This window comes from Emys orbicularis, chromosome 3 (assembly GCF_028017835.1).
Source record: "Emys orbicularis isolate rEmyOrb1 chromosome 3, rEmyOrb1.hap1, whole genome shotgun sequence".
Classification (NCBI taxonomy): Eukaryota; Metazoa; Chordata; order Testudines; family Emydidae; genus Emys; species Emys orbicularis.
In genome coordinates, this window is record NC_088685.1 from 103,017,744 (window position 1) to 103,044,922 (window position 27,179).

The following is a 27,179-nucleotide window of genomic DNA, read 5'->3' on the forward strand; positions in this document are numbered from 1 at the left end:
ATGGAAGTATGGAAAAAGATATGGTATAGAATCCAAGATAAAAATCCACTTATATGACAATAGATTTGGCTTAATGCTTTTTATGTAACTTTGAGGATAATGAATGGCATGCTGAACTGAAGAGAGGCTTTTAATCAAGTATTTGAATTTCACTTGTGTTCTTTTTTATTTGATTGCTTTACTGTTTGCTCACAAATAAATCCTAAACTCTGATTTTCAAGTACTCTCCTTATCTTAAATGACAAACACAAAAAACCCTACATGTACTGACCACAACCAAAACTGTGACCTTGATCATGCTTCTCACACTTTGACCCTGCTCAGTGTGTTTCCCTGTTATTGTGACTTACTGCAGCCCTATGACTCACGGACTCTGATCTCATTAAAATCCTGAAACCACAGTGCCAGGTGTTCAGTTCATGCCAAGATGAAATGTTCGCTGTAGCTGAGCTGAAAAAGGAGATAAAGGACTATAGCAATATCAGACGATACGACTCACAGCAAAATGTTATCTGACAAAGAAACAAATGCACATCAAAGCAGCCAGATGGAGTTAATGGGTTTACAAACAGAGGAAATTGTTAAGAAAAAAACACTCCTGAAATACAAAATACTCTGTGGCGTAAGTAGTGACTGTTCTGTTTCTTTCAGACTTTCCGAATTCTGAATGTTGTTCTTATTGCATTATAAACTTGATATTTGTTAGAGAGAAGTTTCACCATGTTTAATTTAACTATATAAACTTGTCCAGTCTACACCTAATGGGATGGGAATTCTACAGGACAGATGCATGAACTTCTCTGGCAGGACTCTATGAATTTTACAGTATTGGTCAGGCAGCCTCAACAATGTCAGAGCTATTCTGTTATCACTATAAAACTGCACTTTATGCTTTACTGAAGTACACTAACAATTCTTTATTTGCATAGCAAAAACAAAAGCTTCAGGCTTCAATGAACTGCAACACAGAATAAATAAGCGTGTGCATTCACCTCCTCACTTTTATTGCAACATTATTATGTTTGTTGTATTACCCTAAGAGCCTATTAAAATGTATTTAGCGCTTTATATGTTATGTATTTGTTTAAAATGAGAAAAGTAGCTTCTTGCTTTCATGGCTAAGGGAGCTGTGATTTTTATTTTATATTATTTTTGGTCTCTGTGTGTGTTCAGATATTTCATTAGCAAATTAGAAAACACAGACAAGTAACTGGTGAATAATGCCCTTGCACCAAAGTACAGGAAAAAGTTCAAAGAGTAAAGATGCAGATAATATCGCCACCCCAAAATATTAAGGTATTAGGGGGTCAATACCCCCTTCTCCCTAATGAGATTGGCTTGTAAATATGAATTTGGGGCTCTTATTTGTTTTCTCTCTTTTTTTTTTTTGAGCCTTGTGGTATGCTCAGTGTACTTTTTCAAGCTTTTCTCTGTAACCAAAAAAGTCAAGAAATTCACTTCTAAAGGTGGGTGGGAAGGAATCTATGACACTGGAAACTTCAGTAATAATGAAAACGTAGCCATGCAGAAAAGTCTGAATGGCATTAGGTACTGCCATAGAGAGCAATTCAACACCACTTAGAATCAATCTAACAAACAGAACCAGTTTAAATAGGCCAAACCAAACCCTATTTAACCATGTAATCTGTGAGGACTGTATAAACTCAATCCAAAACTGACATTTCCCATTCACTTTATTAAAGGAGATAGTAAAAATATTAAAAACCTAGAAGACAAATAGAACTAAGGTCCCCCAAAGCCTTTTTATTTTATTTTTGAACATAAATATATGTTTTAGTCTGTTCTGTGAGCAAAATAAAAAGATTACGAGGGAGAGTAATTGGGAGTGGAGGGTTAGCTGGAAAAGATGAGATACATGAGGGACTTGAAGTAGTAGAGTGAGATTGTATAGTTAGGTATCTAGTGGGGCTGTCAATTAATCACAGTTAACTCAAGCGATTAACTCAAAACAAATTAATTAAATTTTAAAAATTAATCACAATTAATCTCAGTTTAAATCACACTGTTAAACAATAATAGAATACCAATTTACTTTGCAATGCTGGCTATAACAGTGCCATGCGAATGCCTGTTCTCATTGTCAGATGACATTGTAAATAAGAACCGGGCAGCTTTATCTCCCATAAATATAAACAATCTTGTTTGTCTTAGCGATTGGCTGAACAAGAAGTAGGACTGAGTAGACTTGTAGACTCTAAAGTTTTACATTGTTTTATTTTTGAGTGCAGTTATATAAAAAAATAATTCTACATTTTTAAGTTGTACTTTCACGATAAAGAGTACACTACAGTACTTGTATGAGGTGAATTGAAATTTCTTTTGTTTATCTTTTTCTCAATGCAAATATTTGTAATAAAAATAATAATATAAAAGTGAGCACTGTACACTTGGTATTCCGTGTTGTAATTGAAATCAATATATTTGAAAATGTAGAAAACATCCATAAATATTTAAAGAAATGGCATTCTATTATTGTTTAACAGTGCGATTAAAACTGCAATTAATCGCGAATATTTTTTTATAATCTCATGATTAATCATGATTAATTGTTTGACAGCCCTAGTATCTAGTAATTCTGCTCATTCCACAAGATTACAATGCTCTTCAAATTACTGTCTATTAAAAAAAATCGTGGTTCAGGAGAATTCAACCATACCTATACTTCATTCATCAATGTTTGTGGATAGTTCTGATACATTAATAAGGGCCATTGTTCAGTGTTATGGCTGCTCCAAAGATATTTCTTTGGCTTCTTATTCCTACCAGACCACGCTGAGACTTGTGTGTATTGTGTCATTATGAGCTGGAGGGACCACACTGTTTGTATATTTTAAGGCTGAATGTTCAGAAATCTAGGGGGTTTATGTAAACATTTTTATGTTGATGAATATGCATTACCTCATTTGCATATATTGCATTTTTAATTTTTATTCATTTTTCCAAATACAACAAATATTCCAAAAATACCAGATTCATCATAATACACAAAGTAAATAAAGAAGGTTAGGATAAAGGGAGAGGAAGGGAAGCGACACATATATATCTCCAGGGTGAATGTTAATCATAGACCTCTAACAAGTCAGCCCAAATTACTTGGAATTTTTTGGGCATTCCCTTTCTGTGGAAGGTCAGTCACATCACACACAGCCAATATTTGGTGGGGATTGACTTTTCCATTTTTGCAAGATTAAATTTTTAGTAACCAAAGCTGCTTATTGGAACCATGCTGCCTTGTTACCAGGTAATGGCCACCTATTAGGAATGTATCTAAGAATAAAATGTAAGGGGGAGAGCTGTAATTTAGCATCCAATATCAGATTGGCCCTTTGGCCCACTTCATACCAGAAATTCTTGATACAAGGGCACTCCCACAACATACGAATTAATGTAGTACCAAGAAGCTACATTTCCAACAGCATCTGAAGAAGTGTTTTTTTACCCATGAAAGCTTATGCCCAAATAAATCTGTTAGTCTTTAAGGTGCCACTGGACGCCTCATTATTTCCAACAGCAGTCAGCATTTATGAGGCCCATTACCATTAGCAGGGCCATCCCTACCCATACGCAAAGTATGCAGCTGCGTAGGGCACCAGGAAATTTGGGGCACCAAACTTCCTGGTGCGCTGTGCAGCTGCGTGCTGCTCCAGCCCCTGCCCCGCTTCTTCCCCATGCCCTCTGTCCCAGCCCCACCTCTTCCCACGCCTGCTCTGCCCCAGCCCCGCCCCACTCCATCCTGCTCTGCCCCTACCCCGCCCCTGCTCTGCCCAGCCCCTCCCCCATTCCCCTGAGGACTGCAGCAGGGCCATGCCTGCACTCATCAGCGTTGGGAAATGCAGCGACCCGGCCCCAGCCATGCTGCCGGTGAGTGCTGGGGGGCAGTTCCCCCCTGTCTCCCAAGCCAGCCCCGCCTCCTGTGGAGGCTTGCCCCCCCAATGGGGGGGGGAGGGCTGCGTAGGGCCCCAGAATAGCTAGGGATGGCCCTGACCATTAGTCTATGTGGGGATCAGCATATTCGAAAAAGTGTCTTTTGGTGAATAAGCCATAGTCTCAGGGCTATAGTTGCTTTTTAACGTTAGGAACAATTGTATTTCACTGGGTTGGAGGTAGTTGTGTATTCAAATCTCTGTTCCAAGCAACTCTCAAGTTATCAATCTTTGGCAGAGTTTTTTGGGCCAGAAAATCATCAAAGTATCCCACTGGCCAAATGACTCCAGGAAGTTTCCTCCAAAATAATAAAAGTTCTGGAAATTCTGGAGCTCCTGATGCATCCAGTCCAAATACATTCATAAGTAAATGCTTTAACTGGAGATATTTCCAGGTGTCATGAACATACAGCTAAGGGTAGCATAAAATCCCTCCTTTGCCTGTAAAGGATTAAGAAGCTCAAATAACCTAGTTGGCACCTGACCAAAAGGACCAATAAGGGGAGAAGATACTTTCAAATCTGTTGGGGAGGGTTTTTTGTTTTGTCTCTCTTTGTGTTCTCTCTGGGTCAGCGAGGAATCAGGGCAGGGAAAATACATCTCCCAAAGCCATACATGAACTAAGCATCTAAGATTACAAATTGTAAGTAATAGGAAGGAAATGTGTTAGATTATCTTTTGTTTTAGCTTGTGAATTGTCCCTGTGCTAAGAGGGAGGTTTATTCCTGTTTTTTTGTAACTTTAAAGTTTTGCCTAGAGGGGAATCCTCTGTGTTTTGAATCTTATTACCCTGTAAAATTTCTTTCCATTCTGATTTTACAGTGGTGCTTCTTTTACTTTTTTCTTTATAATAAAGTTCTGTTTTTTAAGAATCTGATTGGGTTTTTAGTGTCCTAAAAACCCAAGGGTCTGGTCTGTGCTCACCTTGGTTACTCTCAAGCCTCCCCAGGAAAGGGGGTGAAGGGGCTTGGGGGGATATTTTAGGGAAACAGGAACTCCAAGTGGTCCTTTTCCTGAATCTTTGTCTAACTCACTTGGTGATGGCAGCAATACCATCCAAGGGCAAGGAAGAATTTGTGCCTTGGAGAAGTTTTTAACCTAAGTTGGTGGAATATAAGCTTGGGGTCTTTCATGCGTGTCCCCACATCTGTACCCCAGAGTTCAGAGTAGGGAGGGAACCCTGACAGCAGGTCAAGCCAAATTATTGCTGAAGATCTATAAATGGTTTAATTTATCATTGTCAATTAGCTGTGACACAGTCATAATTCCTCTGTCCATCTAATCCCTCTAAGTCAAGGTTTTGCCACACATTTTAATGATAGGATTGCTTCATAGGACTGCCTCTACATGGAAGAATGGATGCAAGCAGAATTTTCCAGCCATGTTTGACCAAGCTTGCCTCACAGCCGTTATTGTGGGAGCTCTGGAGCCATCAAATCTATAATAATTTAACCCTACCATGCCTGAAAGGGGGAGAAGATATACCAGTTCTCATTCAATAAGAACCCAAAGTGGGGTCCGTGGGGTCATATTTAATAGCCACAAAGATGCCTGGCTCAATAAAGGGAGATAAGATAATTTTCCAAGCTGGGAAGACAAAATCCTCACAGAGAAAGGGGAAGCTGTAATTTGTTCAGAGCCAGTCTAGGTTTCTTACCTGCGCCCTAAAGGAACGTTCTGAAAATACTATTGAATTTCTTAAAGTAAGTCTGAGGAATAGAAATAGGGAGACCTCTCAGGACATACAAAATTCTAGGAAGGACATTCATCTTCATTATATTAAATTTACCCCACAAACGGAGGGTTAATGAACTCCATCTCCATAATTGTTAGCCACTTGTGCAATAATTGGTTCTATATTTATGTTAGGGATGTCCTGAATATTATTGGGAATCAGTATTCCTAAATACTTCATATAAGAGGACTGTCATTGGAAATCCCAATTTGAGAAAAGGCCTTTGTGGGCATATTTGTTAATGACTAAGATTTCTGATTTAGCTCAATTAATTTTCTATCCAGAGAGGAGTCCAAATGTATTAATAGTGGCTCGAAGATTAGGAACCGTAACCTTAGGCTTAGATACATCTACAAGAGCATCATCTGCATAGAGCATCTGTTTGACCACCTTGATGCCATGAATGTGTTGAATTGCTTTGGTGGCAATGGCTATGGGTTCTAAAGTTAAATTGAACAGAGGAGGAGAAAGGGGGCAGCCCTTCTGTTTACCTCTCAATAATGGACATGGGGCAGAAATAGTACCAATGGTAACTACCCTGAAAACTGTGATAGAGCTTTTATGCTATACATTGCTATAATCCAAGCTATACATTGTTTACCAAAACCAAATTTTGCTAACACATGAAAAAGATAGTCCCAGGCTATGTGCTTAAAGGCCTTTTTGGCAGCAAAAGAAATGACAGCTAAGGGTTCTTTAGAATCTCTCAGCATACTGATAATATCAATCAGGTGATGCAAATTATCTGAGCTATGTCTATTATGAAGGAAGCCTACCTGATTTATCTGTATAATGTGTGAGAGGACTTTGTCCAGTTGCATATCAAGAGCTTTAGTGAAAATCTTAGTGCCACAATTGATTAAAGAAATTGGTCTGTAATTACTACTTAGTCCAAGGTCTTTCCCAGGTTTAGGAATAACTGAAATTACAGCTTCTCTTAGAGTAGGTGGGAGAGTTTGCTCAGTCTTGGCCTCATTGAACATATTCAATAATCTAGGTGTTAAAGTTTCACAGAACTTTTTGTAAAATTCAGTTGGGAACCTGTCAGGAGTCATTCCAACCTTCATTTCTTTTATAGCCACAATTTCTAGAGGAGCATCTAAAAGTTTCTTCTGAGAGTCAGAGATCTATGGCAGAGACAATCCACTATAAAAGTGATCTAGGGCATCGTTACAGAGTCCCTCTTCAGCTAAATATAGTTTTGAATAAAACAGTTGACATTGTTTATTAATATCTAACTGTGTTGTAGATTATTTATTGCTACTATCATGAATAGCCGCAATCTTATTTCTGTTAGCCTTTTGCTTAAGTCTGTATGCAAACAGCTTGCCAGCTCTTTTGCCTACTACTAGATTTCCAGTAGTTTTGCTTTAAACAGAATAAAGCAAATTCAACCTTTTGGGACAAAAGTTTGTTGATTTTGTATCTTAGATTGATGAGGGTTCTGAGCTTCTCTGGGGAGGAGGCAGAAGCATAATCTACATCCAAGGCCTTAATTTCCTTCAAATGGGTATCAATTCTATGTTCTCTCCATTTCTTTTTAAAGGTGGCAGCTTTTTATTCTCAAGTCCTTGTCACAAACTAGATGATTTTCCAGAACTGTGCAAAAGTGATGGTCTTTTCCGTTGCTGCAGCGAGGTCCTCCTTCATATAGGTCTCCCCAAAGAGTCAGCAAACCAGCAGGTGCTCCATGGTCTGCAACCCACTGCACTCACATAGATTCATGTCATTAGAGTCGCCCCATTTGATCATATTAGTCTTTGATCTACCGATTTGCTTGCGCAGGTGGTTCAGGCATCACCACGTTGACCAGTCTATGTCGGCCCTTCCGGGAAGGCCCTCCTGGGGTTCCAGATCTATTTCAGTGCATCCGACTGCGCATAGTCTTTCATTCCATAACCTCAGTCATGCCTTGCCAGCTGTTGTATCCATAGGCACAACTCTTTCGCAATTTAAGGTGTTTGATTACTCCTGTGTGGCATAAGAGATGATGAAGCCTCTGATGAAGGCTTTAAATTCCCCTTTGGGAAATTATTTTCCATCCACTTCTCTCTTGCCATCCTTCTTTCTTCAATCCCTTCTTTGGGCATTTTTCCTCCGGAGGTGCTAGAGAAGCACCTACTTCCCTTAACCCAGCAGTGGTCCCCAGCATCTTGAAATAAGGAGAGGTAGAGAAAGAAGGAACTGCTACCATTAGCTCAGGCGAGCTTGCAAACGCAGGAGCATGGAGCTGGAGAGTGGATGGAGAGACTCAGCAGCTACCCCTTTGAACCTGGTTACGTGGAGCTTGGCAGCAGTTGAGGCTGGAAAGGAGCCTCCTAGATGAACTCTGCTGTGGGGTGTTAGGGCCGATGCAGGTGGGGAAAGGGCCACAGCTGGGAGAGGAAGGAACGGAAGCCAGAGAGGGCTCATTTGTTTGTGTCATATCAGGCATGAGCATCCTCCTTAGTTTCTTCATCTGGCTCCTAGTCTCTATGGTCATTCTCAGCTAAGTTGCTGCAGTCTATTACTGGGGGAAGGGTGTAAAGTGAGATGCTCTAACCACTATTTCCTATTGAGTCTCCTTGTTACTTTGAGAGATGAAGCTTCCAGCTCAGGAGCCTGGGAAGGGGACCTGAAATAGTCTCCTGGAGAAAATGGGAGACTTAACAGGTCTGCATTATGGCCCTTCTTCAGGTGGGTAAGGAGACTGTGTGTCCTGATTGCAGATTAGGCTGAGGGAAGGGAGCTGTAGCTTCTCGCTTGTGACTGTCAACCAGCATGTATCCTTAGCTGCCCCGAGTCTGCTCCTCTTGCCTACCAAACACCCACAGGCCTCTCTAGCCCCTCTCTAACCCCTAAATCACATGCTGATGCCTACCATTGGGCCTCCCCAGTTTGTTTGCCCTCTCAGCCCTTGTTCTTAAATCCACTCCTCCACTCAGCGTGATAGATCCATCTCCTCTGATCTGGCCGATGTGGCATGCCCCCTGTCTAACAGATCTTGGTATAAGGATAAGAACTTGCTGACTGAGGATGCACCTATATAAGATGTTGGTGATGATAATTGAGGAAATGGTGGAAATGTTATTGGCATCCTGAGCATACCTACCATTATTACACAGACTAACAACCTGGAGAATTTGTTAGAGCCAGAGCAGCTGCTGGGTATTCTGGTAGCAGAAGTTGCCAAGAGTGCTTTCCATCCTATGTATTTGGCAATAAGTTTCTGGTGTCCTTTTCTTACGGTTGCAGAGCAGACCTCACCAGGGTTATCCATGCATTTGATGATCTGGGGAATGGATTACTACAATATGCTCTGTGTAGGGCTACATCAGGAAATTGCTTCTGGGAGACAAAGTAGTTGCCTGCTTATTAATTGGGATTTCCCATATGGGGCATGTAGAGAACATCTGTGTTTCATTATAAGTACTCGTTATCAAATGATTGCCAGTTGAAACTTACATGTTTGTACAGCGCTTAGCACAATGGGGTCTTGGTCTATGACTGGGGCTCTTAGGCACTATGATAATACAAATAACAATAATTAATAATCATCTAGAAATCTTTAAGAGGTTTTATCCCTACTCCTGTCTACTTTTTGGACTCTATCTTTATTTTTTTTTCTATAGTTGCAATTAGTTTGAGCAGTTAGTCCCCTTGGTTTTATTAGGGGATTGGTGGCAGGGCATTCTAAGTGAGGTCTCCTAGACTCTGGAATTTATTGCCATCCTTGGTTCCCCTGAGCCTTATGTTGATGACCCACTGGGAAAGCTTTGAGGCGTATCTTTTCCCCCCAGCTATTTCAAGGAAGGGAGGGGAAAACTTGGGTTCTAGAGATGATGGCTGAGAGAATAGTATTTTGGTATTGAGGAAAATAGTGATTTTTTAAATTTGATCATGGTTTAAAATCTTTTACCTATGCTAAGAGACATGATTAAAGTACAACTTTTTCAAATTACGCAAGGTGAACTGCATGCTACATTATCAATATATGCTGTACTTCTTAAGATCAAAGTGTAATCACTTCAAGGCAAATGTGCTTAACATAAGTATTTTATCAAGTGCTGCCTCCCTCCTTGGTTATGAGGAAGCTTTTTTGTTTTAAGTGGAAAGCAAATTCATAGATTCACCAGTCCCTCCCACCTCTGCAAGCAAATACATCCCTGCTTACCACGTGGGATTACTCACTAGTTAAAGGGGAGACATTTTTGTGGCAGCTTCTTGCTAAAATATAAGCAGCACATCACAAATTTTACTTTTATGCCTATAACTACAGACTCTCCCTCACACCTCTCAGCTCAGGATCGCCCCAATTTTTTCATTCGTTAGCATTCATAGATACTACTGATGGACAGCATATGTGATAAAGTTCAAAGATTCCAAGGCCAGAAGGACCATTGTGATCATCTAGTCTGTATAACCCAGGCCATAGAACTGCCCCAAAATAATTCCTAGAGCACATCTTTTAGAAGAACATCCAGTCATGCTTTAAAATGTGTCAGTGATGGAGAATCCACCATCACCCTTGATAATTTTCATCAATGGTTAATTGCTGTCACTGTTAAAAATGTACTCTTAATTTCCTGTATGAATTTCTCTAGTTTTAACTTCCAGCCATTGGATCCTGTTATATCTTTCTCTACTAGATTGAAGCCCATTATTAAATATTTGTTTCCCATGTAGGTATTTATAGACTGTAATCAAATCACCCTTTAACCTTCTTTTTGTTAAGCTAAATCATAGAATCATAGGACTGGAAGGGACCTCAAGAGGTCATCTAGTCTGGTCCCTTACACTAATGACAGGACCAATTATTATCTAGACCATTCCTAATAGGTGTTTGTCTAACCTGCTCTTAAAAATCTCCAATGATGGAGATTCCACAACCTCCTTAGGCAATTTATTCCAGTGCTTAACCACACTGACAGTTAGGAAGTTTTTCCTAATGTCCAACCTCAACCTCCCTTGCTGCAATTTAAGCCCATTGCTTCTTGTCCTATCCTCAGAGGTTAAGAAGAACAATTCTTCTCCCTCCTCCTAGTAACAACCTTTTACGAACTTGAAAACTGTTATGTCCCCTCTCAGTCTTCTCTTTCCCAGACTAAACAAACCCAATTTTTTCAATCTTCCCTTATAGGTCATGTTTTCTAGACCTTTAATCATTTTTGTTGCTCTTCTCTGGACTTTCTCCAGTTTGTCCACATCTTTCCTGAAACGTGGCACCCAGAACTGGACACAATACTCCAGTTGAGGCCCTAATCAGTGCGAAGTAAAGCAGAAGAATTACTTCTCATGTCTTGCTTACAACACTTCTGCTAATACATTCCAGAATGATGTTCACTTTTTTTGCAACAGTGTTACACAGTTGACTTATATTTAGCTTGTGGTCCACTATGACCCCCAGATCCCTTTCCGCGGTACTCCTTCCTAGGCAGTCATTTCCCATTTAGCATGTGTGCAACTGAGTGTTCCTTCCTAAATGGAGTACTTCACATTTGTCCTTATTGAATTTCATCTGTTTATTTCAGATCATTTATCCAGTTTGTCCAGATCATTTTGAATTTTAATCCTATTCTCCAAAGCACCCCCTCCCAGCTTGGTATTGTCCTCAAACTTTATGAGTGTACTCTGCATGCCATTATCTAAATCATTGATGAAGATATTGAACAGAACTGGACCCAGAATGGATCCCTGTGGGACCCAACTCGTTATGCCCTCCCAGCATGACTGTGAACCATTGATAACTACTCTCTGGGAATGGTTTTCCAACCAGTTTTGCATCCATGTTATAGTAGCTCCATCTAGGTTGCATTTCCCTAGTTTGTTTATGAGAAGGTCATGCAAGACAGTATCAAAAGCTTTACTACAGTCTGGATACACCACATCTACTGCTTCCCCCCTATCCACAAGGCTTATTACCCTGTCAAAGAAAGCTAACAGGTTGGTTTGACATGATTTGTTCTTGACAAATCCATGCTGACTGTTACTTATTACATTATTATCTTCTAGATCTTTGCAAATTGATTGCTTAATTGGCTCCATTATCTTTCCAGATACAGAAGTTAAGCTGACAGGTCTGTAATTCCCCGGGTTGTCCTTATTTCCCTTTTTATAGATGGGCAAATATGGTGCCATTTTCCAGTCTTCTGGAATCTCTCCCATCTTCCATGACTTTTCAAATAGATTGAGCTCTTTGAATCTATCACTATAAGGCATGTTTTCTAATCCTTTAATCATTCATGTGGCTCTTCTCTGAACCCTCTCCAGTTTATCAACATTGTATAAGTACCGGGGTGTGGGCGGTCATGCCTAATGGTTAGAGTTGGAAGCCAGGAACCAGTTCTGGGGGCAGAGCTGGATACAGAATCATGTGTCAAGACAAAGGTCAGAGCTGGAGTCTGAGTCAGGGGTAGGGTGTAGGAGCAAGGTCCTGGAGTGAGGTGGGAAAGCAGGAACTGGGAGCAGGCAGGGATCTGAGAAAAGGAGAGTTGGCATAGCTGGGATGCAGGAACCGGCTGGAAGGCAGGGCTCAGAAATCAGGTGAGTAGGCAGGGTCCACAATAGCAGCCAGCCAAAAATTCACATAGCTACTCAGACACCTTCCTGTGTTTCCTTTTGGCTTAAGTAGTGTGTTTGAGGCAATCAGTGGGGCTGGATGTTTCCCCCAGTCAGGAGTTTTGTGAGTGAAGCTCTCGGTGAGCTAAAGCTCCATCAGCCCCTCTCTCCACAGGTTCCAGGTGGTAGCCATGGTTTGAGCACTGCGTGGGGAGCTGTGGGACTGGCTCTGAGACCCCCAATCCCTCACACATCCTTCTAGAATTGTGGGCACCAGAACTGGACACAATATTCCAATACTGGGCACACATGCCAAATACAGAAGTATAGTAACCGCTCTACGCCTACTTGAGAGTTTCCTGTTTATGGAACCCAAGATTGCATTAGCTCCTTTGGCCACAGCATTGCACTGTGAGGTCATGTTCAGCTGATTATCCATCACAACCCCCTAATCTTTTCAGAGTCACTACTTCCCAGCATAAAGTCCCCCATTCTGTAAGTACATTCTTTGTTCCTACTTACTTAAGATAATACCTTACATAGGATACAGGCCTGTAGGTTCCTTGTGTTACTGCTGAGTAAAATAAAAGGCTAAGCTAGCTCTATGGGCTATAACACTTACATTTTGCCATATTAAAATGCATATTGTTTGCTTGTGCCCAGTTTACCAAGCAATCCAGATCACTCTGAATCAGTGACCCGTCCTCTTCATTATTTACCACTCCCCCAATTTTTGTGTCACCTGCAAATGAAATACCTCACGGTATATGACTTTTTTGTGACAGATTCTTTTAGTCTCTTTGGTGGTTATATCACTTGGACTAGGCTTGGGACTAGGACTAAAACATGAAGACCAAGTACAAGGTACGTTTACAATATTTTCAGTACAATATTAATTTACGCTTCCATCCAGCAAAGCATTTAAACAGAGGATTTCACTAAAAATAAACTGTGGATATTCAACACTTGTGACAATTAGGTCCTAGGTTTCTCAGGGTGGGCAACATAAAAAGGAGGCCCCCCCAAAAATTGGTGGACAGCTTTAAAAAATGTGGCCTTAATGGCTGTGCCTCAGTTCCCCATCTGTAAAATGGGGGTGATAATACCTGCCTCACAAGGATGGGGAGGCTTAATTAAATAATGTTTGTAAAATAAGTTGCGATAGAAGGTACTCCACAGTTGCAAATTATTGCTGCAAAGTGACAAACTTCATACATAATAGCACTTGATGCTTTTCATGCCCCACTTATTAAGTATATTCAGCATCTTTGAAGTGCTTAATATTAGAACTGGTTGGGCATTTTTTGACAAAATGAAAATTCTGCAAAATCGTGGGGAAATTTTGATTTTTTTTTGGTCAGGAAAATTAAAACAAAATATTTGTGAACCAAACTGAAACACTTCATTTTTCGTCAGTTTGACATTAATCTGTATTCACCTGAACTGCAGCAGTGCCTCACAGGAGATGTAGTTCGGATGCCTCATGCCCCCACTATCCTCCAGTTGCCAGGCTCCCTGGCTAGACTAGAGGTCCCACAATGGACCACACTCTCCCCTCTAGCTGATGATGCTGTGCAGTATGTGAGTCACATAATCATGCTGCATTATGAGAGATAGTCTGGGTTAAGAGCTGAGGGTGATGGGCAAAGTAAGTATACAGCAGCTCCCAACAGACATTTGTCTGAACTTTCCATTCCATGAGAAAATTTGCTATTTTCATCCTGATTCTATACAAAAACATATTGAAATGTCCGAATTTCCCATGTGATAGAAATTCTGAATTTTTGATCAGCTCTAATTAATGAGAACTAGTCTAGTTAGAATGCAATGGCGAGCTGTCCGGAGGACAACAATTCCATTTCATGACAATTCTTGAAGTTTCAAAATTTGTTTTCATTCTGCACTGGAACAAAATCAAAACTTTTTGAATGCTTTTGCGAAATGGAAATGCATTGAAACATCTGTTTTCAGATCAAAAGCCTGAGCTTTTCAATTCGGTCTCTCTCTTGTCAGAAGTGACTGGAGAATTCTTGACCCAAAAAAGGCCCTTTCAAACTTTGCTGAAACCATTATGCCTCCATAAAACATTTTGGCTTTGACAAAACAACTTACTTTGATGAAATTTTATTTTGTCAAAAATGTCCCAAGCAGCTCAGTGCAATGTCAACAATTGGATAGCTTCGTTTAAAACAATTCTATCTGTGCAGCCACAGAATGATGATGAAATGTTTTTTCCCTCATTCTTACGGCACCTATGTTAATGTGTTAAACTTGTTTCCCTACTCTTCCCCACTCATTATTTTTCTTGCTTGTTTCCTTCTTCTAGCGTCTTGTGATATTCTTTGTAACTATGATGATGAACTGTAGTTACTCTTCAGTGACTCTTAACCAAATAATATGATGTATTGTCAACTTGCCATGTAACATTTATTGACACGTAGAGCCTGATTCTCCATTGCTTTCCACCCTGTGGAATCTATTACGCCTGTACAAAATTAATGCAAAGTGGTGTAAAATGTTAGCAGATCAGAATACAATATTTTATAACCACTTTGCCCTGGTGTATTTGACTGCAAGCTGCAGGGCAATTGTGAATCAAGCCCTTTTACTCTTACTACTTTCATTATGACTGGCCTAGCTTATGAAATAGTAACACAATAGCGAGCAGTTGCAGTACAAAATCAGAGATATTAAATCTTGTGATAATGGCTTTGATCCCATTGGATAAACTTAAGTATTCAAAGTAAATTTCATGATAGCTCCCATAATAATTCTGCAATATCTCAAGTTTTTGAAAAATATAATTAGACCTCTGCACTTGAATATTCTATTTTTCTATTATGTATTCTCTAAAGAAACAATAAAAAGGAATTTAATATTGTTAGGAGTATAAAAGCTTGCATTTCAAATAGAAAAAAAGAATTACACTGCTCCTGAGTTAGGCTATATCTACACTGCACAGTTAACCTGGGTGACTGGCATTCAGGTTAGTCCAGCCTGGGTGTGAGCACCACCACAGCAAAGCCATATTTGCATTACTATGTCCTAACTGTTTCTGCACTTGTCCGTGTGTGTCTGGGGGCATATGCCATGGTTCTTTGTAGTGAGAAACTCTAGGAGTCTTTCTCAGTCAATTGTGGGAGAGCTTGTTTGTCCTTCAGGGAGAATTGTGGGAAGGGCAGTGGAGGACTGTTAACACTCAGGTGATTTTGCTGGCATCTCATTGCACAGTGGGGCAGGTGCCAGCCCAAATTAGAGTAGAACCCAACCTGGGCTCTAACCCACACCCCTCAGCTGGGTAAACAAGCTGGGCTTAAAGCACCTCCAAACATGGGGCAGAGATTTTTCTATGTGGATGGAAGGGGGTTTGGGCTAAAACCCAGATTAACTGTGTAGTGTAGACATACCCTGAGACTCAGCATACCCTGAGACATACCCTGAGACAGCTGTTTTGGCACAAAGTTCTTTGTGAACATATATGACTGTAACTCTTTATATAACTTTAAAATTAATAGTTTAAAATATTTTTTTACTTTCAATTTTGTTTACAAGGACTGTTTACCTAGTCTGAATTTCACATCTTTTCCCCGTATCATTATTCATCATAATATTCATATTATTTTTATTTTTATAATTATCCTAATTTTACACACACACACACACACACACACACACAGTTTTGTGTGGACGTCACCCAACTTTGATGGAAATAAGCTCATATTATTAATTTTACTAAATGTGTTGACAAGTGATTCGGGAAATAGTTTTGGACAATTATTTAGAACATTCTGACTCTAGGCTCCTGGCCATGTTCTATTTAATTGTTGTATTCTTAAGGATTGGAATAACTTTAGTGCTAAAACCATCTTTTGTTCTCTTTACAGTCAGCTGCAGAAACAGATGTAATGAGCCATTTAATAAAAAGGGGCAGGGCTGCCAGTGTGATGGTGGCTGTAAAGAGCTTCAAAACTGCTGCTGGGATTATGAGGGTACCTGCCTGGAACCAAGTACGTTCCCATAAATGTGAGATTTGTTAGCCTAGTCTTTTTATTAATTTTTCTGGAGGGAGGGTGAGGGGAAATGAGAAATGTGCTATGTTTGCTTATTCTGCCACAAGTACAGATGCAAAAAAGGCTCCTTTTGTATTTTAGAAACTTGTTATGGCACGTGGTGAATTCTGGGGCTGTCGTATGTATGTTGAATGCATGTTGCTACCTCCCTCTCAGAAGTGAGTGGATTAATGAATGCCCCCAGTACCCTGTGTTCTGAATAGTATGCAGCACACAATGGTATGTTGGCGGGATGAATTGGATCCGTGGGCTACAAAGTTCTCTAGCAGACTTGTCTGCTACTATATCACATCTAATGTCTTTTCCCTGCACGTTCCTTTCTCTGTCCATTCACTCTAACTGTTCCCGTGACAGCTTCTTGGAATCCATCTCTCCTGTTCTGCTCTCTCTCTCGCTCTATCTCTCACTCCTGTTCTGTAACATGTAGACGTTCCTTCATTCTTCGGTCTGTTTGCCATCTGCTGGGAGTCACGCAACATTTGTTCCTTGCTGTTCTTTCTCTTCCCTCAGAGACTATTGATTTAAATCTGCTCCCAATAGTGTCAATGGGCTTGTCGGTCCTTTGATTTCACCACAGATATATACATTCAGTGCTCTGAACTGAATTGTGTTTTTTTCTTCATACGAAAACACAACTGTGACATACCAAGGGTACAATCCAGGCTAACGAATAGCTATGTCACCCCTGCCCTGTAACCTGGGGTGCCCTTTACAATATCTTGCTGGTGCAACCTCCAACCTGGTCTGCTCACAGACAGCCTTCAGCATGAAAGTCACTTCCAGCTATGTCTGTGTGTGTGCTGCAGCCAGCCAGCCACATCTTGGCTCTTACCAGCCTTGGTTATATTGCAGGGTGATCCCAACACAACTCCAGCCCTAGATCTTCCCTCAGAAATGCATGTTGTATACTGCCCAGCCCTGTCCTGGACAGTACAAATATGCTAAGTCCATTATTCTTTGAAGGGAACATATATGCACACAACTTGTTGTCCCAAATAGAATTGCCCAGCCACTTCAGCTTGAATACACTGGGTTAGATAAAACAGTAAAACAAGTTTATTAACTACAAAGAGATAGATTTTAAACGAGTATAAGTAATGAGGCATAAAAGTCAGAAATGGCTACAAGAAAAATAAAGATAAAACCCTTCTGGTGCCTAACTTAACAAGCTTTATTATATTCAATCACAGTTTCGCACCATATACTTTCAGCAGTCTTACACACCAAACTCTTTAGGTAAGAACCCCTCATACAGAGTCCAACAACTGCTTCCTTTGTCTCTTCAGGTGCAGTGAATGCAATGGGCCAGGAGAGAGAGAGAGGAGAGCCTTGGGGTGTTTGTCCCTCCTTTTTATAGTTTCAGTCCCCCTCTTGAAAAACATTTACACCTGGAACCAGGGGACATAATGTCTATGTGGAAGGATGTTCCCTGCTGATTTTTTCATCTGTTTCAACTTCCTTTGTCTTCCCTTCCTGGTTGATGACTCTCTTTACTGCTTAAATGCAAATTAAGCAGAGCACACATTCCTTTGTTTAGGCCAGACCTGTTTGCCAACTTCTGTTTGGGCAGGGCTGTGGGGATTGGAACATGTGTTAAGAACACCATGCAGGGGAATCTTATAACTTCATCTACAATGTTGCCACACATATTTTACCAGGACAATACTGATTGCAAATTATGAGTTTTCAAATGATGCCTTACAAGGCATACTTTGTACAAAGATTATTACAGTAGTGTGTAGGGCATGAACACAGGGGTGAATTCTATCACAACAACCAATTAATAATTTTTCAGCTCAGATATGGACATGCACTAAACTCCGTTGTGGTGAGACACGGATAACTGGAAGCCACTGTTCTTGTTCTGAAGACTGCTTGGAGAAAAAAGACTGCTGTGTAGACTACAAAAGTATTTGCAAAGGTAAACCAAAATTAATATTTAAAAGTGTTATTTGCTATATTATAGGGATATTTACAGGAAGCTACCCAAGTGAATATACATGAAATATATATAAAATAAACATATGGGGCTTCATAATTGTTAGCAACTCTGATAAATCCCTTCTGGTGCCTAACTGAAGATACCTACAGCTTTTATTTGAACAAGTTTAGGTTTCTTGTAGCTGTAAATGTGTTTTGAGTGCCTGAGACACTTGGGGAGTGGCTGCTTTGTGGTGAAACAGCTGATATTTAGCTTTGTGAGAAGGAAGGTGATTGCTGGAGAGGAATGTAGTATGTGTAAAATTAAATCCTAAGAAACACGAAAGATATTATTATTGCAGTAGCACGCAAAATGTGCTTTCCCAAAATGGGAGAAGGCACAGTCCCTGCTCTGAACTGTGTGAAATCTAAAAAACATGTCACTACCATCCCTAATGTAACTCTTTCATTATAAGCACATTTTAAAATTAATTTTAACATTGTTTAAGACAGTAGACCCTATATATCAAGCACTGTTTCTTTAGGGAGTGTAAGATGAATCCACGAGCTGAAGATAGTAGATAGAATTACTGGGTAAATCACACATGCACCTGAGAAGTGGGGCTAGAACCCTTAGTCCTTTATTTTTGAAAACATGGGTCTCTGCCCAGGAGTGCTGGAAGCTCCCTAGAAGTGGGGGGGCCAGTGGCGCCCAAACCAGGGCCCTGTCCCCTGCTTTGCCCCTTCCCCCTGAGGCCTTGCCCTTGCTCCGTCTCTTCCCCCAGGCCCTGCCCAGACTCATTCGTCTCTGCCCTCTCTCCCTGACACTCACCCTTAAAGTAGGTAAAAAGTGGGAGGGCTATGCCTTTTAAAAGTGGTGGGGTCATGGCTTCTTGGCCCCCCTTTTCCGGTGCCCCTGCTCTGCCACTTCTCCTAAAGAAGATCTTCCTTAACAGACAATAGCAGTAGTTCTCCTTACTTCTTTGTGGGTCAGCCACTGGTGGATGATATCAGACTCTCATTCCCACACACAAAGACAGCATTTACAGTAGGCTTTTAGAGCAGTGTCATGGACTCCATTGCATCCTGGGGACTTTGCGGTGCAGAAATACACTGCTTCAGTATTTCAGTTAAAAGCACCTCCCTCCCTTAAATCTTCAGCAGTCCAAAATACACAGATGAAAAAAGAAATTTAACTTAAATATAGAATCTGGTTTTAATTGTGTAAGATTGATTAAATTCTTAGATTAGAGATGGATCCGAGCCACAGATTTTGGATCCTGATTTAAAAGTCCCCCCTCCCCCAACCTAAAATTCATGGCTGTTGGGTTTGAAATTTTCATAAGGATGTTCAGATCTGAGATTTTCATTTGACTCATATATATTGGGTTCAAACATTAAATGTGGACTCAGATTCAGGTTTGGATTCCCAAAACCAATGACGTTTAGGGGAGTTTGGATCTGAGAGTTTAATTATAGTCCGTTGCTATTTCAAACGATGCACAAAATAGGTGCCTGGAGTTATGTGGTTCTTTAATGAGAACATTGTGGCATGTTGTTATAGATCGGGGCGGGCAAACTTTTTGGCCTGAGGGCCACATCGGGTTTCGGAAATTGTATGGAGGGCCAGCCCCCGCCCCCTATCTGCCCCCCCCCTCCGGACTCCTGCTCCATCCAATCCCCCCTGTTCCCTGACGGCCCCCCCAGGACCTCTGCCCCATCCACACACCCCTGCTCCCTGTCCCCTGACCGCCCCCAGAACCTCCGCCCCTGACTGCTCCCCGCCGCCCCATCCAACCCCTCCTCTCCTTCCTGACTGCCCCCCTGGGATCCCTGCCCCATCCAACCACTCCTTCTCCCTGTCCCCTGACTGTCCCCGGAACTCCTGCCCCTGATTGCCCCCCGCCAGCCCATCCAACCCCTCCTCCTTCCTGACTGCCCCTCCGGGACCCCTGCCCCCATTCAACCCCCTTGTTCCCCGCCCTCTGATCACCCCGCCCCCTGACCGCCCCCCCGAACTCCCCTGCCCTCTATCCAACCCCCCTTGCTCCCTGCCCCCTTAACGTGCTGCCTGGAGCACTGGTGGCTGGTGGCACTACAGCCGCGCTGTCCGGCTGGAGCTAGCCACGCCACTGCGCAGCTCAGAGCACCCGGTCAGGCCGGGCTCTGCAGCTGCGCTGCCCCAGGAGCTCGCAACCCCGCCGCCCAGAGCATTGCGCCGGCAGCGCGGCGAGGTGAGGCTGCGGGGGAAGGGGAACAGAGGGGAGGAGCCGGGGGCTAGCCTCCTGGGCCAGGAGCTCAGGGGCCGGGCAGGAGGGTCCTGCGGGCCGGATGTGGCCCACGGGCCGTAGTTTGCCCACCTCTGTTATAGATACTTTAGCATTTCTATAGGAACAATCCAATGTAGACTCCAACCCAAAGAACCTGTCTCCAACCTTCTTTGTGTGTTCTGTATGCAAATTTGTTAATGGATATAGCAAAAATGCCACTGGCAAAACAAACCATACTTCATGACTATGATGTCAGAGGGTATAAAGGATCTATAGATTCTATACCACCCTGCATCTATAAGTGGACTTCTTTGAAACTGTGAGGTGGGAAGCAATCAAAAAAACTATTTCAATGTTGTAATCATAATACCAGAACCTGTTCTCACCCCTTCTCATGGCTGTATTCAATTTTCACTTTTTATTTAGATGTATAATTGTTGGCTTTAATAATTCTCAATGAAGGTCACTGTGAAAATGGTTATTGTTTCTGCCTGCCTTGGGATCCTTAGTGGGAGGGCTTTTCTTTGGGAGGGAGAAGACTTATTTAAAAAAAAATCCACTGCTTTTTCTGCCCCATCAGTTCTTTCTATTATTCCTTTCCTCTTTGGTTTGTCCTTCTTGCCTCTCTCATGACTCCTTTTGTTCTTCTAAAGAGACTCTATTGGATCATTAGCATATGATAAATGTTTATGAGCATTAAGCAGAGTTTCAGAAAATCACAGGGGTTGGAAAGGAAACTGCTTTGTGTTGTATATTTACTTTTCTACAGTGCTGCAGTGACACCTTTTGTGCTTTTCAGGTGAAACGCCTTGGGTGAAAGAAGCATGCCCGTCACTCAACACTTCTCAGTGCCCAGAAGGGTAGGATGATTTGTTCACTTATCAGTCTGCGAATGGAATTTTTTTGCATTTTTCTTTTAAACATTGTAACTGAATCTTTTCTGATGGAGAAAAATGTTATAACAATCAGAAATAACAAAGTGCACAAATTTTGGGAAGCCTGTAATAAGAAATAATTCTTATTTATACAGTGCCTAAAATTGCATTAGTTGTTTTGTAGCAGTTGAAAAAGATTGCTTCCTTGGAGAGTGCACAGTTTAAACTTTAGACAACACGTGAGTGACATCAACAGGCAGTTGGAAGAGCACAGGGCAAGGGATACAACCATGTGGTCACTTAATAGCATTTGTTATATGTGGGCATCTTGATGGTTCTGATGTTATGGAGTGTGTGTGTATACACACACACACACAATGTCAGAACCATCAAGATGCCCACATATAACAAATGCTATTAAGTGACCACACTGTTGTGTGTGTGTGTCTGTGTGTATATATATATATATATATATATATATATAAAACACACACAAACTGACAACTCATATGTGGAAGTGATATCCAGAGTATGGGGTGGTCACAACACTCACAAGTGATGAAGTCAGGAGTTATCCAGAGGTTATCCCAAACTCATGCTGATAATACCTTCATCCAAGCTATCAGCAAATATTATGCACAGCACGCTCTTCTTTTTCTTTTTTAGTAATTTCAGTTTTTAGCAGGTTTCAGAGGACATTCTTAGCAGTAGTCCCCTTTTTCTTTTCTCCCCTGCTGTCTCACTTATATTTAATTATTATTAATAATTAATTAACATGGAAAGCTCTTAGCCTAGAAGGAAGTGGCTGATAGAAAAGGGATGGAATATTAGTATATTTTCTCTATACAATGAGAAAAGTATAGAAAAGTATATACACTGATGCTGACCAGTTCCTCATTGTTCCCTTGTGTTCCCCTTGTCTATTGGATCTTTCTCTTTTTCTGTCATCTTTTATGTAGGATGTTTGCTTTCCAGGGCAGGGAGTTTTTGTTATGCATTTGTACAGTGCCTAGTGCAGCAGAGTCCTGTCCATGACTGGAGTCCCTAAATGCTACTGTAATACCAATCCTACTAAATAATATAATGTAGTACTCCCCTGGGATGGATAATCTATCTGTCTCATGTCAGTGCTATATTACATTGATTCTTCTGGAAGGCCTTGAATCCTGTTCCCTAGAATTCAGCTGATGACGCAGGCAGAGAGTATAATACTTTGGACTTGGCCAGCTTTTCTGCTCAACCAGCAATCACTTTTTTTTAAATTAAAGGGTTGTATTTCGGAACATCATGCCAATCTGTCACAACACACTTTAGAATAGAATACATGAGCTCAATTCCACATAAAAGTTCAGCTGTTTATGAAAACCAGGAATGATATGTACATCTACTTCTCAGAAAAAAACCCTAGTATTTTTTTCGTAGCTGAATCGTTCATAGTTCATCACATATCATTGTTATCTCTCTCTGTGCTACTTTAAAGCAATTACTTGGAGGTGATTTCTTTTTGTCAGCAGTCTTCAGAAAGCAACGGCTATCCTGATTTCTGAAGGCCATTTCTTACCATAGTCAGGAATTTTTACTTGATGTAGCTTTGGGGAGAAAGGTCAGTTGAGAGGAGTTGGAAAAGGGAAGGGGAGAAAGAAAGGGATGGAAACATATAAACACTTTAAAAAATCATGAAGAATTATGAAGCAGGCATGCAGCTATTTCTATATATATGCAATATTGTTGATGCATATGGGGAGGCTGGGCAGAAAACTACCTTAAAAGGTGGTCTTTAAAGTATAATACCTGGTTTCTTTACAAACATAGACTGGACCAGTGAACTGTTATATTATATATTTGCAGATAACTTTAGCTGCATTTATAACTAGGATCACTTTTAATAATATAGTCTCATCCCAAAGTACAAGGATTTCTCCATGCAAGAATTCTGTGCATAGAGTATGAAAATATATTTTTTAGATTAACAAACAACCTGCCCAGTTTCAAGGACAGATTCATAGGATACAGGGGGGTGAGTACCTCTTTAAATGTTGAATTTCCTAAAGTCACAGTGCTGTTTAAGACCCTGTTTGGATTCAGGTTGAGATCAGTAATGTGCCACTAACAACCTTTTTTGAAATGTGGCGGCTGCTAGCAGGTTTCCTTATTGGCATGGAAAGGGTGCTTTTACTGAGATGCATGCTAGCAAATAGGCCTATAGGCCATTCCCAAAAGTGAAAACAGTTAATCGCTCTCAGCATTAAACAGATTAACGGTGTTAAAACCCTGCTAGCAATAACTGTACATAACATAGCATTGTGGTTAGTACAGTTCTGACTCAATGTGGAGAGGGCCTATGATGTTCCTTCATAAAGATTTTTAATTCAATTTTTTGTATACATGTATACAGATCCCTAATTTAGCCAAAAGTGCGTTCTCTATAACATTCCCAGGTATAAATGTTTCTAAGGAAACTAAAATATATAATGATGTTTAGCAAATATGGCTGAATAACAGGACTGAAAGCACTGGGTACTACCTTTGGCCTGGTCTACACTGGGGGGTGATTGATCTAAGTTGCACAACTTCAGCTACGTGAATAACGTAGCTGAAGTCGACGTACTTAGACCTACTCACCGTGGTGTCTTCACTGCGGTGAGTCGACTGTTGCCGCTCCCCCATCGACTCCGCCTGCGCCTCTCGCGTTGGTGGAGTACAGGAGTCGACGGGAGAGCACTCAGGGTTCGATTTATCGTGTCTAGACTAGACACGATAAATCAACCCCCGCTGGATCAATCGCTGCCCACCGATCCGGCGGGTAGTGTAAACATACCCTTTGTCAACTCTGTATTATTAAAAAACAGAGTTTTATAATGTTTATTACTTAACATTTACTAATGTGTTTTTTCCTGTGGGATTGTATGTGGTAGAAAAATGGTCAATTCCTAGCCAACCACAGAGATTTATTGCCACGGCTGTTTTCTCCTGGCAAGAGTTTACCAAAACAACAATTTAATTTTTTTTCTATCTAGCAGTTTAAATTTGTGTATCCTACCATCACACCTACTATATTTGATTAAGTCTCTCAGAGCTAAGGATTTTAGCCTTGATTCTTTATATTAGATGTTGCAGAATAGCATATTATTAAAGGCTAAACTCTCCTGGTAATACCGATCAAGCTCAGTTGGATATTGAGAAAGTGTGCTCCCGCTCAGTGGAGGTGGTGGAAGGATTTGGTGTGGGAAGAACTTGGACTGCTTATTAACCTTCTCAGAAAGGAAATCAGGAGAGAGTTAGCACAAACCCGCCTGCCCTCACAAGAAAACTTCATTCCCCAAGGTGCAGGCCAGATAGGCAAAGTTTCCTAAGGGTAGGGTGACCAGATGTCCCAATTTTATAGGCACAGTCCTGATATTTGGGGCTTTTTTTAATATAGGCGCCTATTATCCTCCACCCCCATCCCGATTTTTCACACTTTCTATCTGATCACCCTACCTAACGGGTGATTGTTAGAATGTTCAAACCATCTGTGTGGACACGGTGGAAGAGGATTTCAGGATATATTGAGACACAAAAGACAAAATTCAGACCCTGGCATAAGCAGTATCTTGCAGCTAATTTGGCCCATCATCTATTTGTTTATATTTATAGTTTGTTTTAAAATAAAAACCAATAAGTTACTTTTCCTAAATTCTAAGTATACTTAGTGTTCCTATTCTTGTACCCCTGCAGCTGTTTCATAGCTCACTTTTGAAAGCTAATGTAAATAACCTTCCTTTTATTCCTTTGCCTTTTGAATAATTAATTATTATTATAAAGGATTATAAACTTGTAAAAAAAAAGTATTTGGCACTTCTGCTCCTGGCTTCCGGGTTGACACTATTGACATCACTATGCATTCTCCAGAATGTGGCTAAAACTCCTTTCTGATGACAAACTCCCACTTATTTGCAGGTTTGATTTGCCACCACTTATCCTTTTTTCGATGGATGGTTTTAGAGCAGAATATTTACAAACATGGAGTTCTTTACTGCCGAATATCGAAAAACTCAGTAAGTTACCGAGAAAGCAGTGACAATTAAAAACAGAACCTGTTGGCCATTTCTTCAGTTCCCTCTTCCACCACTTTATACATGTGACTCCCTGGTCAACAAGAGGAATATCTCATAGTAGTTCTCTCATCAGTGGTTTGCTCAGGATTAACCTGGGAGTTAGAGTTCATTGTGGTCACCTATTGACCAGTGGCCACCAATATTGGCTTACAGCCTCAAATTTTATTTTAATAAATATTGTGAAACATTCATTCAAATAAAGTTTGAAGCTGAAAAAGTTCCAGTGAAAGTTTTAATACATTTTCTATCCTCCATTTTATTAAATTACTGTAAATTGTAATAAAATTTCCAAAGGATCATCACTTATTGTCATATTAAATTATATCATAATACTAAAGAGCAATGAATTGTGTAACAGTGAAATGTCACTCAAAGAGACAGTCTTTTTGAGTCTGGAATTTTGTTCTATTCGTAGACAGCTACGTATTTAAATGTACATCAAATATCATGAATTACTGCACTCAAATTTATTAAATGTAAATAAATAAAGATATCCTATCTCCTAGAACTGGAAGGGACCTTGAAAGGTCATTGAGTCCAGCCCCCTGCCTTTACTAGCAGGACCAAGTACTGATTTTGCCCTAGATCCCTAAGTGGCCCCCTCAAGGATTGAACTCACAACCCTGGGTTTAGCAGGCCAATGTTCAAACCACTGAGCTATCCCTCCTCCCTAAACTTAAATATGAACTTTAATATGCTGAGTCACTTAATTAGTTCAAGCACCATCCTGAAAGATGCACAGTGCTCTGAAGTTAGTGGGAATAGAAGGTCATCAGCATGTTGCTGTAGTGGGCCCTCAAAACTTGCCCATAAGTTGAGTTTGGTTTTCATGGGAATACTTTAGAACCAAAGCCTCATTGCTCCTAGTGTCCCTATGGTTCAATTTATTTATCTTCTTCACCTCCCCCACAACAACCAGACTCTGAATATGACAGAATGATAATGTATTTACTTTTTATATTATATATTTAAAAACTTGACATGGTTGCTGGAAGCCACTAAGTGTAATTGGATAAACAAACGTATCTGTTTTGTGGCTAACCTATTAAATATAACAAGGGCTGTAAGAGAGTCATAACTCTGACTAATGAGCAAACTGACCTGACCCTTGCATAAGTGTTTTATTCTTTGCTGCCTCTGAACCAGCAGAAGAAATGCAATCAGCTAATAAGTCATTTCATGAAAAGTCCAAGTTTATGTGAAGCTCTGTTTGAAACAGATTTAAGGGAAGTGTATCTTTCCTACTGGAATGAAAGAAATGTTAATTTCAAGCTTCCAGGAGGATATTTTGAACTTTGGTTTACACTCACCAGTTATACACACCTGTTTTCAATTTTAACAGTGGTTTGTGCATTCACACACTTTGTTTCTCACATTAGTAGCTGGAAGGGGTGGACCCCTTTATTTACATGTGAGAGAAGATAAAACAGTGGTGTGCTAACTTTCATATCATGAACCAGTTCTTCTTAAGGACCATTTCCTTTCCCCAGCTGGTCCCATACATTCTCTGCAGCAACTATAGAGCTTGGTTACATAAGAAAGTACATTTAGGAAAGGAAAACATGAACATAAACTCATTTTGTGCTTGAAGACTTATCAGTGATTAGCATGGTGACACTAGCAACTCTGCAGACCACACAGAAGGTCTTTGTGGACCATTGGTGGTCAGTAGATGATAATATAAGAACTTAAAAAAACATTTGTTGCCACCCACTCATGCTGTTATTACAA

The 27,179-nt window shown here is 40.7% G+C and overlaps 1 protein-coding gene across 1 annotated transcript in view; it reads left to right on the forward strand.

The window, feature by feature from the left end:
- Positions 1 to 505: 505 nt before the first annotated feature.
- Positions 506 to 27,179, forward strand: part of ENPP3 (ectonucleotide pyrophosphatase/phosphodiesterase 3) — an 84,197-nt gene continuing 57,523 nt past the window's right edge. The window contains exons 1-6 of the mRNA XM_065402090.1: positions 506 to 622; positions 13,002 to 13,080; positions 16,101 to 16,223; positions 18,082 to 18,207; positions 21,276 to 21,336; positions 25,291 to 25,388. Of these exons, the coding sequence (XP_065258162.1) occupies positions 506 to 622; positions 13,002 to 13,080; positions 16,101 to 16,223; positions 18,082 to 18,207; positions 21,276 to 21,336; positions 25,291 to 25,388 (604 nt within the window). The remainder of the gene's footprint in view (positions 623 to 13,001; positions 13,081 to 16,100; positions 16,224 to 18,081; positions 18,208 to 21,275; positions 21,337 to 25,290; positions 25,389 to 27,179) is intronic.